Source organism: Schistocerca serialis, chromosome 7 (assembly GCF_023864345.2).
Source record: "Schistocerca serialis cubense isolate TAMUIC-IGC-003099 chromosome 7, iqSchSeri2.2, whole genome shotgun sequence".
NCBI lineage: Eukaryota > Metazoa > Arthropoda > Insecta > Orthoptera > Acrididae > Schistocerca > Schistocerca serialis.
The window spans coordinates 202,278,929-202,291,519 of NC_064644.1; the positions used below are offsets into that span (position 1 = coordinate 202,278,929).

The following is a 12,591-nucleotide window of genomic DNA, read 5'->3' on the forward strand; positions in this document are numbered from 1 at the left end:
TTTGTAAGACATTTGCCACAGTCGCGTGTCAAAAGTGTAAATATTTGTGAGTTTCTAAATTGTTGAAGTTACTGTTACGTATTATTTCCAGCAGTTTGCTGTTATATTTAGGATAGTCACATGATGTGAGAGAATCATCAGCGGTGAAGGTCAATAGAGAGGATTGTCACTTCCACGGTCGCAGACAAGCGAATCCGCCTCTCCTGCGTTTTGGCGTAGATTCGGTCCGAGTAATCAAGAGCAACTTTTTTTCTCTCATCGGATTTGCGCGGGGCACCTGTCGGCCGGTATCTGCCGTGCTGGTCGCGCATCCATCTTCGTCTCCACTGACGGACATAACAGCCGATTACAGCGAGGTCGATTCCGCGCGCGCCGCTGCGAAACCCAACTCTTGACAACCTGCCGGCGCGCGGCTGGCGGTAGGTCACGTGACGAGTGACGTCACGGGAGACTTGTCTGGAGGGAGGGGGGACCCGGCCCCTGCCGCGGCCCAGCCGGGCTGGCCCCTGCAGTGTGCGCGCGGAAGCCGCGGTGGGCGTTTCTCGCGGGCGTAGCAGTCTTTTTTTTGTTCAGCAGTGTTTTCGTGTTTTCTGGGTCTCACCCATTTCCTTATCAGCTCCGAGCGCTCCGTGAATCTAGCTGTACCGCTCCGGTTTGAGCATCCAGTGTTCCCGACACAAACTCGTCTTCTTCTGATTTCCTAACGTCCACGTTTAAAAGTCAAAAGATGGTGACCTCACCCTTTAAAAGCAATTTTAAAATTACTTACCTTGGCCTAAGGCGCTGATTACTTCTTCCTCTCAGAATGCCTGCTGGTCATTGTGGGTTATATTCTCTAGTACTCGAAGCATTCTACTAACTATTTACTGAGTTCGCCTTAAATGTAGACTTCCCACACTAGATGTTTGTGCCGCGGGTGGAGTCCAAACAGGCTGCTGTTGCGGCGTTTTTAACTTTTTAAGTAGCCAATACAGGTCTTCCACCGATAACCGTTCCATCGTCAAAAGAGAAAAGTAATATGGTAGCAATGCCGTTTCCTGGGGCGTGTGCGCCGGTGTTACTGCTGGTCTGTTCCATTTCGCTCTGGCGGATGACGTCCTGCGGCCCACCGCCGAAGAAACTTGGCGGGACAGCTGGTGGTGGAGCTGATGATCCCTCCTGGTCACCGCTGACCGTTGCGCACTGCAGGGCCACATGTTTGAAAGAGGTGAGTCCCCCATCCTCTTCCAGTCGCATGCTCTAGTGCTGGGTGTGGCTTCCCGAGGAGAGCAGCACCTTTTTAAACGAAACTCACCAAAACAATCGACAAGCAGCAAAGCAAAAGAAATATTGCTATTGCAACTCTTAATAGTTTCGTATTTGTAAATACATATACGAGAGATTACAACAATGTTACAGTTCTATACCTCAGGGCTTACAGTACAACATGCAGTCGTCGGTGGCAAGTGTTCGGTTCCATCAAGACGGTTAAGTAGAAAATTTCTCCGTGACAGGAATATATCTTATGTACTAAAGGTCGTCAATATTTCAAATCGATCGTTACTGTTATAGCTGCTGCAGATGCACATTTATTTAGTCATTTTTTCTAGCCTGTTGACCTTCTTAAGTTGTTTTTGTAGGACACGTACATCTGCTTCTTTTATCTGTTCATTATTATTGAAGCATTCAACATATATTTCAATGCTACCAATCAGTCCATTAACATACTGCCTTTAATTTTAGTAACAACTATCTTTCCCCACCCCTCTTATTTTGCTATTGGTAAAAGTTATAGAGACATTTTTATATAGACAATGAAAAATCATTAAGACTTAAATTAAAAAAAAATTAATTTATGTTGCTTCTGTAGTTCAAGTCTCTTACCTGAAAAAGAAAACCTTATTCATTTTTTTATTCGACATCTACTTGTGTACACTGTAAGTAGCTGAAGAAATGTTTATTTTCAGTTATTTATTTATCTTGGAAAGACAGGGCCAGCTCACTTCCAGCTAGGCGTTGTACGTATTTACCGTTAATTAACTTCTCATGGTTGAGGTTCACAGTCATGTAGAATTTTTTAAACCACATCGTATTCGCCGTTGAATGTACAAAATATTCATATCATGATTGCAATTCCAGTCTTAAACCCATTAATTCGGCTTCAGAACATGTCGGAGGATTTTAAAGTTTTGACATCTTCTGTAGCAAAATTATCACTTAATCATGGCTTTAAGGCTGAAATTGCAACTGTGAAACAATTTCTACAGTGAAGTCCTTTGAGAAATATTTATCATTGTTTTCGTAAGAACAGACTTGTTATGAAAACACATTTACTGTGGGATACGACTAGTAGAAATAACAGTAATACAAATGGTGCAGTAGAAGAAAACAGTTTATATTAGTTCATGAAAAGAAGAACTACATTGACAGTTTATGATTAGATGGATTTGCGTAGCGCCTCTAAAAGTTGATACACTAAAAACATTTTTGCGAAATATCATTGTGAAGAGGCTAGGATCTGTCCTGGAGAATGAATGTGCAGCGTTTTGATTGCTTATCAAGCCTTGCTGCATACCGGTACAGAACGACTTGTTTCACCGGTGGCCATATAAGAAATGGATTCGCTCCCGAATTCCTCCGTTCCCTCTTGCAGCACCCACATCGGTGTTACCCAACAAGGACAATATTACTAGTCTTCCAAAATGCTGCTGCAGCAGTTAAAATGTAGCAGACATAAGGATATAAGCGCACAGCAGAGAAGAAGGAAGAGTATTCGCGAAATAAGCTTACGATAATATTAGTGCACCACCAGGCGACAACGAAAAACAAATGACAGAAGCGGACAGCCTATGGGAGAGGACTGGTCAGCCGAGATATGCAGGCCTACGTGTGCTTCCGCAGCGCAGCGGCGGTCCGTCTGGTAAGGAGTCTGCCTCGTGGCTGCTGCCATCTTAATCGCCGTCGGAGTCATTGATCGCAGGCGCTGCGCAACCTTGGCGCGGCTCGCGGGGGTCCACGCTGTTGACTCAGGCCGCCCACCTAATCGCCACGCACACACACACACACACATATATACACACCGCCTAATATCGTCCGCTAACGACGTGTGCAGAGCAGGGCGCGACGACCCAAATTGCGCGTAATTTCCTACACACCTCCAAGCAGGGCATTTTGCCATCCCCACATCGGTCCCACCGTAGATCGTGCCAGGAAATGCGTGTACCGCCTCTAGACATGAATAACTGAGACAATTAAAGAAACGATCTGGTTTCTCAAAAGTCTTAGCAAGCACCAGACGACATTTGACAACCCCATTTCCTTTTGGGCTTCCTCTTCGCTCGCTCATCCCATACAAGTACCTGCTTGTAGCGATTTATGAGCATATCGAATGGAACCATCACATAGGATCAACCAACAGCTAAAGCTGGTAGCAGTCTTCTGCTAGAATACTGTCCAATGCAATCAAAGGATGTTGTTTACAAAACACGAGTGTGACGTGTCCAATAATACTGCTAATGTGAATGTAACCAGAACCAAATACAGCTAGCAAAAATTATTGAACGTACACTCTAAGACAACAGAGACAACGCACGACGAAGGAATTACCCGATCGGGGCGGAAATCAATAGATGTGATCTGCATGTACAGACGAAAAATTATTACAGTTTCAGAACAATTTGATGTTTTGTTCAAGAGAAAGAGCTTCACAAATTCAGAGGGTCAACAGCGCGTTGGTCCATCTCTGGCCCTTAAGCAATCATTTATTCTGCTTAGCATTGATTGATAGAGTTGCTGGATGTCCTACTAAGCCGGCCGCGGTGACCGAGCGGTTCTAGGCGCTTCAGCCCCGAACCAAGCGACTGCTACGGTCGCAGGTTCTAATCCTGCCTCGGCTTGGATGTGTGTGATGTCCTTAGGTTAGTTAGGTTTAGGTAGTTCTAAGTTCTAGGGGACTGATGACCTCCGATGTCAAGTCCCATAGTGCTCAGAGCTATTATTATGTCCTACTAAGGGATACCGTGCCATATTCTAATTGGTGCGATACGTCGGGAAAATCCCGAGGTGGTTGGAGGGCCCTGCCCATGATGATTCGCAGCTCATCTGGGTTCAGTCCGAAGCAGGACTCATCACTGAAGAGAACTGTACTTGATTGAATGAGATTCCAAAAAAAAGGTTCAAATGGCTCTGAGCACTACGGGACTTAACTTCTGAGGTCATCTGTCCCCTAGAACTTAGAACTACTTAAACCTAACTAACCTAAGGACATCACACACATCCATGCCCGAGGCAGGATTCGAACCTGCGACCGTACGGTCACGCGCTTCCAGACTGTAGCGCCTAGAACCGCTCGGCCACACCTGCCGGCAATGAGATTCCAGGCCGAAGACATACGCGGAGACGCTCTGGTTAGCATTGGGATACCAACCTGTGCGTCGTCCGTCATACGACCATTTCTTTTCATAACAGGCAGTCTTTGGTTGCCATGGGTGGCATCCTTACAGCACAGTGGTTCTTCGACGATGGTCTATGCCCCGTTTTGTTGTTCATGGTAAGCCTACCTGGGCTTACGTTTCACCACTATAATAATGCCCGTATCCCCAGAGATAGAGTTTCTACTGCTTCTCTTTAGTGCTTGCCAAACCTTACCTTGGTCAGAATGGTCGCCGGATCTCTCACCAACTAAGAACCTTTGGAGCATTATGGACAGGACTGTGCAACCATCTCGGGATTTTGATGATTTAATACTTCAATTGGACAGATAATATCCCTTGGGAGGACAACTAAACAACACAATCAATCAATCCCAAGCGGTATAACTGCTTGCATAAAGGCCAGAGGTGGACCAACGCATTATTGACCTGCTCAGTTTGTGGAGCTTTTTCTCTTGAAGAAATCATCCAATTTTTCTGAAATTGTAATTTATTTGTTACTGTGCACATGCCCATCATATCTATTTATTTCCACCCTATTCAGATAATCCTTCGTTGTGCGTCTTTGTGTGTGTGTGTGTGTGTGTTAGAGTACACATACAAAGAAGGACAAGGAGAATGCCATAGATTTGTTTGATCTATGGGAGAGCGTCATGGAGATGTTGGAAAAACTACACTCCTGGAAATTGAAATAAGAACACCGTGAATTCATTGTCCCAGGAAGGGGAAACTTTATTGACACATTCCTGGGGTCAGATACATCACATGATCACACTGACAGAACCACAGGCACATAGACACAGGCAACAGAGCATGCACAATGTCGGCACTAGTACAGTGTATATCCACCTTTCGCAGCAATGCAGGCTGCTATTCTCCCATGGAGACGATCGTAGAGATGCTGGATGTAGTCCTGTGGAACGGCTTGCCATGCCATTTCCACCTGGCGCCCCAGTTGGACCAGCGTTCGTGCTGGACGTGCAGACCGCGTGAGGCGACGCTTCATCCAGTCCCAAAGATGCTCAATGGGGGACAGATCCGGAGATCTTGCTGGCCAGGGTAGTTGACTTACACCTTCTAGAGCACGTTGGGTGGCACGGGATACATGCGGACGTGCATTGTCCTGTTGGAACAGCAAGTTCCCTTGCCGGTCTAGGAATGGTAGAACGATGGGTTCGATGACGGTTTGGATGTACCGTGCACTATTCAGTGTCCCCTCGACGATCACCAGTGGTGTACGGCCAGTGTAGGAGATTGCTCCCCACACCATGATGCCGGGTGTTGGCCCTGTGTGCCTCGGTCGTATGCAGTCCTGATTGTGGCGCTCACCTGCACGGCGCCAAACACGCATACGACCATCATTGGCACCAAGGCAGAAGCGACTCTCATCGCTGAAGACGACACGTCTCCATTCGTCCCTCCATTCACGCCTGTCGCGACACCACTGGAGGCGGGCTGCACGATGTTGGGGCGTGAACGGAAGACGGCCTAACGGTGTGCGGGACCGTAGCCCAGCTTCATGGAGACGGTTGCGAATGGTCCTCGCCGATACCCCAGGAGCAACAGTGTCCCTAATTTGCTGGGAAGTGGCGGTGCGGTCCCCTACGGCACTGTGTAGGATCCTACGGTCTTGGCGTGCATCCGTGCGTCGCTGCGGTCCGGTCCCAGGTCGACGGGCACGTGCACCTTCCGCCGACCACTGGCGACAACATCGATGTACTGTGGAGACCTCACGCCCCACGTGTTGAGCAATTCGGCGGTACGTCCACCCGGCCTCCTGCATGCCCACTATACGCCCTCGCTCAAAGTCCGTCAACTGCACATACGGTTCACGTCCACGCTGTCGCGGCATGCTACCAGTGTTAAAGACTGCGATGGAGCTCCGTATGCCACGGCAAACTGGCTGACACTGACGGCGGCGGTGCACAAATGCTGCGCAGCTAGCGCCATTCGACGGCCAACACCGCGGTTCCTGGTGTGTCCGCTGTGCCGTGCGTGTGATCATTGCTTGTACAGCCCTCTCGCAGTGTCCGGAGCAAGTGTGGTGGGTCTGACACACCGGTGTCAATGTGTTCTTTTTTCCATTTCCAGGAGTGTATAATGGCAGACGCTGGAAGATAGACGCAAAGCATCCCCTGAAAGGTTTCCATGAAACATTCCACAAGCTATTACTTACAGCTCCCGTACAGATCCCAAGACAAGATTAGAACAATTGAAAAGACGTTTAATCAGTCATTCTTCCCGCGCTCTGTACGTGAATGGAAATGGGGATGATTAATAACTACCACAGTGGGAAGTACCAGCTACCACAAACTGAATGGTGGTTTTCAGAGAACGAATGTGGACGTAGAGTAATTTCATATCGGAATAACTGTTGTCTGCTTCGCTCGCGATGATGTTACCCCGGAAATTAATACGTTTCGTTAACCCTCGTTGAGAGTTGTGCCTTTAAGGTGGCCACGCTCGAAACTGCAAACATGACAAGCATGAATGACCAAGCAGTTAGAACAACCATTTATGACCGTACGTGATTTGGACTGTTCAAGCTGCCTGAAGCTTCATCGACTTTCAGTTACGCAAGGGTGTGGGAGCATACCAACATGTCGTATTTGCTTGAGCGTATGTGGTTGTGCAAGTTAACGTAAGTTATGATGCAGTAGTCTTAGTGGTTCTGTCTCGACCAATGTGAAGCAAATCGATTATGCGTTACTGGGAAAGTTTATTTGATTGTATGAAAGCCAGCCTTCCTACATAGGAATTGTATCACGCTTGGACAAAGAGCAATGTTGCATATGTTACACTTTCTATAAAATATAAAGCAACTGACCATGTCACAGAGAGACATGACGTTATTAGAATAGATAAATTCTTCCAGAGTGAAGGAAGAAAGTGAAACTATTTCTTAATCTGAAGCAAGGAAAGATAGGTTTCATAAGACAACGTTCATAAGACAACCCTCGCTTCTTACTGATGTGTGTAGGCATGTATTCGATGTTTTTTTAGCGTCTTCAACATGCGAGAAATCGCGATACTGCTCTCATATTTCTGTTTGACTTTATAGCTTCTCTCACGATTGTGTTCTGCTTTTGATCTGTGATATTACAAGAGACTGGAGATTAAAATGCGTTTCTCAATTGGTCCTGCACTTATTAAACTAATTTTCGATATGTCTTCAGCCCGCACACTAACTTAATGTAAGAGTAACTTCTTCGTTGTTTTTTTTTTTTTTTTTTTTTTTCACGACTGTGGAGATGACCTAAACGAGCAAATCGGCGACTCAAGATCTCCAGTAATTTGAAGTACAATTTAATGACTCTGGAAGAACGCTGTGTGGAGTGATGGTTATTTGAGCATTCTTGCTCGAAATGCTTATGCATGCATACTTGTTTAACTGGCAGTTATATGTGCGGCCACCTTTAAGGAGAAGTTCTGGTCGATAGTTCCGAAGAATGGGTGAAGTTTATAATTTTTTCCTTTTTTTCAGAATAAATACAGTCTCGGTTGCGTAACTATCGATGCCAATAACGCGTTTCGCCCTTTTGGGGCATCATCAGTTGCGTAAAAGCAGCTGGATATGAAAACCATCCGTCATATAGCCATATAAATTGGAAAATGGACGCAACAACAAATGGACATATAATCCATCCGTCGTATAAACACATAAAGTGCAAGGTGAACATTGAACACACTAGCTAACACCGTCACAGTAGTACAAAATAGGGCTACGCTTACAAAAGTAAAGGCGGTATGATCCGCCCGCAGCATGTTGATTTTACGGGGCATTAGCCAGTTACTGTTGCGTCCATTTTCCATTTTAAATGCCTCTGTGACGCATGGCTTTCATATCCAGCTACTTTTACACAGTCTGATGCTGCCCTAAAATGGTGAAACGCGTCATTGACATTAAATAATTTCGAAGCCAAGACTGTTCCTATTCTAAAATGCGCTCGAAACTTGTTGCTGTACCGCCCTTCCACAGTGGAATGAAATAATTTTTTTTTTCATAGCACACTTGTTTGTATAATAATGGGTGTTTACATTCATGTATGAAAACATTCCTTTTCTCACAACTGATTAAAAAGGGTGGCTGCAATGCTTGCCCCTATGACAAGTCTTAACATGTTCAATTTTTCAGAATAGATGGGTAACCTTCGTTGAATATACCTGCAGCTGTATATGCTGCTATTTCAACAGTTTTTGCACCGCAATGAAAATACTTCTACACCCATTTCCAAATGCACCCATTGAAGCTCTCGTTGTTGTATTCTGTATTGGCACCGGTATATCTTCCTGGCAAACTTTTACTGGAGAGAAATCTGTATACTGGTCGAATCTTTTCGTGAACTAATCCGTCGAGCACCAGCAGCTGCCTGCATTTCGGTCGGCACATGTTTCCATTCAACACGCTGTAACTTCTAAAACACTTTCACAATCAAAAAATCTTTATTCAGTCATAATCTCAATACTTCAAAAATGAAAATTATGTAAAAGAAAATCCATTTTTTCGAAGGTCTCGACCAGGACCTCTCCGTACTTCCACACCGAGAGAGGGGGCACACTCACATTCGGGAGGTCGGCGGTTCAAATCCACGTCTGACCATCCAGTTTCGGGTTTTTCGTGATTTTCCTAGACCACTCCACGCAAGTTACCGGATAGTTCCTTTTCAAAGGCACAGACGATTTCGTTCACTATTCTTAAAACACTGCGAGCTCGATTCGACGGGACGTTAACCACTAATGTTCTTTTCTTGAAATCCATTTTATATGAGGCATTTTCTGGTCAAAATCGGCTACTCGTGGTGGGTGCATGTCACGTGCTTGCATGTTAATCAGCCGCCAAACACGCAGCAAGAGACGCAGTAACGTCAGGGTTCGTCTGACTGTGGCATTCTAGAATTCCGAATATGCTGAGGACTGCTCGTTAGTACAAACTGGGGACCGCATCGACGTCTGCTAACAAAGAAAGTGAACCTATTTTTACCGCTCTCAGAGATGTTGTAGTAGTGGATTTTGTGTATTCATTAGCTATATTTTATTGTATGTTTTGCTTTAGGGCCTTGTTACAACACTTTGCGTATGGACTTCATACTTTTCCTACCAATTTTCTCCCGAGTGACAGACCAAAAATCTGAAAGCAACAATATCTGGACAAAGGAAAAGCGTGTACTGTGTCTATATATGAACGTAAACAGATGAAAAACGTTTTAATACGAGGCGTATTCGAAAAGTAAAGTCCGATTTGGCGCGAAATGGAAACGACTGTGAAAATCACATCGAACTTTGTGTTGGGCAGTGTCTTTAGTGTACCTATCGATCGCCTCACGTCGCTCTTTTCAGTCCAGAGCGCAAAGTGATCATGTAGAAATGCCTAAAACAAATGCAGTCCACATTAAATAAATGTCACGCGCTTCCTTCTTCAATACAATTCTCAGCCGCATTCTGCAGAGGCAATGAAGATGTTCCTGCAACGTTTGCGGTGGGAAGTGTTTGATCACCCACAATAAAGCCCTTAATTGGCTCCCTCTTAGTTTCATCTTTGTTCACATGAACCACTGGTTACGAAGACAATATTTTGGCACAGACAACAAGCTGTGGACTATGTAGATAATTGGCAGAAAGCACAGGCGGCTCCTTTCTGTGATGAGGGTACTGGAAAGTTGATACAACTCCACGACAAATGCCTAAGTCGCAGCGGTGACTGTTTAGAGAGGCAGCTGGAAGATATGGCTAACTGTTGAAGATAAAAAAGTTTTGATTTTCACTGTGGTTTCCACTTCGCGATCGATCGGACCTTACTTTCTGAAGAGTCGTCGTAATAACTGTTAATTGTTTCGACAGGGACTATGCCAAATCTGTCGAACGAGATAGGCCTAAACTGTTTTTGATGTTGTTTACCACTTATCAAGAGAACAGAACCCAACAGCTGGAATAAAAGTGCGCTATTTATTTACTGTCTTCTAACTAATGTTTGATGTGGTTTGTAGAGTCCGCAGTTGCTGGTGTGCAGTGCGAATTTTCGTCCGAAGTGCTTGGCGAGCTAATTCATTCGTTCGGAAGGGGAAGCCGACATTGTCTGCACTCTTTCGGACGGCTGTCACAGTTGGCGACGCGCTGCACTGACAAAATCGAGGCACAAGCCTTGGAATCTTTTTCTAACGATTTTGGAGAAACAGATTTTTCTCTTTCGATGGTCACTATGCAAGTGTGGGCGTGGAGGTACTCCACTTAATATTTACAAAACATAAGAGCATAACTTTCAATTCAGAGCAGCACCTCCCCTCCAGCTCTCGGCGTTTCCCCTACAGCGCGTTGACGGCCCGCCCGCAACCCCCACCACTAATGCTCTCCTCATGCTCCCTCAGCCACTACACATCTATCGGCCACGATATTCTGCGCGCTCTTTATATACTGAATTTATTCGGTTGGGGCTCGAGTTGGTACTGGTTTCTCGTAAGTTTAATAAAAACAACAGACGCACACAACAGTGACTATAGTGATCAATAATGTGTTCTCCATCACTGTTTACAACAGTGTGCCAACTCTGGGGTAACTTTTAGGTTCTGTGACTGTAGAAATCATGTGTTTTTGAGGCGAAGAACTTTTCCAGCCATGTGCAGACCGCATTTGGATCTGTAATGGAAGTTTTTTGAAGGTTTTTCGTCAGAGTGTGGAAAAAGTGACAAAGTAACGGCTCTAGATCAAGGGAATAAAGTTGGTGGGGAAAGCAACTCCTGTATAGTCTATTTTGTCAGTCTAGGAGAATAGGGCGTGCGTTATCGTGGAATAACACCACGTTTCACGCAGTCCCCGTGGTCATTGTTCTTGGACTGCATGTGCAAGGCGTCTCAGTTGCTGACAATAAATATCAGCAGCAATGGCTTCACCTCGGGGAAGCAATTCATACTACACCACCATTGTGGTTCCTTCAGATGCCTAGCATTATCTGCGGATGGTCGCGGTGGAGGTTCGAGTCCTCCCTCGGGCATGGGTGTGTGTGTTTGTCCTTAGGATAATTTAGTTCAAGTAGTGTCAAGCAGTCCCATAATATTTCACACACATTTGAACATTTTGAACCTAACATTATCTTTTGTGGATGCACACAGGTCTTGTTAAGGGTGGTGCTGCTTTGTTGAAACACCGTCATTCCTTCATTTCGCTTATGTTAGCATAAAGACACCATTTTATCGTCACCAGTAAGGATACAGTACAGAAATGGTCGGTGTTGTTCACGAGCCAATTGATGACGAGCAAGCAGAGATGCACATACAGCCACTTGATGATTTTTTGTGAATTTGGCTTAAAGCGTACGGTATCTATGCATCCGATTTTTGAACCTTCCTCATTGCATGCAAATGCTGCTCAATGGTGGATTGATTACAGTTAATCACATTTTCCAGTTCTTTTGTACACTGACGTGGATCATTGTCGACTAATGTGTTTAAACGATCATCAAACCTCAAACGTCTTCCTGAGCTTAGAGAGTCAGTAACATCAGAAATATCCTTCTTGAAACGAGAAATCTATTTTCTTGCAGTGCTCTGTCGAGTAGCATTATCCCCATACACATTGAAAATGTTTCTGTCTGCCGCCGCTGCTCTCTCACCCCTCTGTTAGGCTGAAAACAGAAGAATATGTCAGAAATGTTAGGATTTCTCCACGACTCTCCATTTTCTAGCGTCCACTGCGCCATTCACTATTTCCAGATGACAAAATGGCAGTACGAAAACTCATATAAAAATGGTGACCTACATATACAGGGTGATTCAAAAAGAATACCACAACTTTAGGAATTTAAAACTCTGCAACGACAAAAGGCAGAGCTAAGCACTATCTGTCGGCGAATTAAGGGAGCTATAAAGTTTCATTTAGTTGTACATTTGTTCGCTTGAGGCGCTGTTGACTAGGCGTCAGCGTCAGTTGATGCTAAGATGGCGACCGCTCAACAGAAAGCTTTTTGTGTTATTGAATACGGCAGAAGTGAATCGACGACAGTTGTTCAGCGTGCATTTCGAACGAAGTATGGTGTTAAACCTCCTGATAGGTGGTGTATTAAACGTTGGTATAAACAGTTTACAGAGAATGGGTGTTTGTGCAAAGGGAAAAGTTCTGGACGGCCGAGAACGAGTGATGAAAATGTAGCACGCATCCAGCAAGCATTTGTTCGCAGCCCAGGAAAATCGAC

At 45.1% G+C, this 12,591-nt stretch overlaps 1 protein-coding gene across 1 annotated transcript in view; it reads left to right on the plus strand.

Moving 5' to 3' along the window:
* The first annotated feature begins 524 nt into the window (after window positions 1-524).
* The window catches only part of LOC126412720 (uncharacterized), a 275,896-nt gene continuing 263,829 nt past the window's right edge, over window positions 525-12,591 (plus strand). Inside the window, exon 1 of the mRNA XM_050082438.1 lies at window positions 525-1,207. Coding sequence (XP_049938395.1) covers window positions 1,019-1,207 — 189 coding nt within the window. The 5' untranslated portion in view covers window positions 525-1,018. The remainder of the gene's footprint in view (window positions 1,208-12,591) is intronic.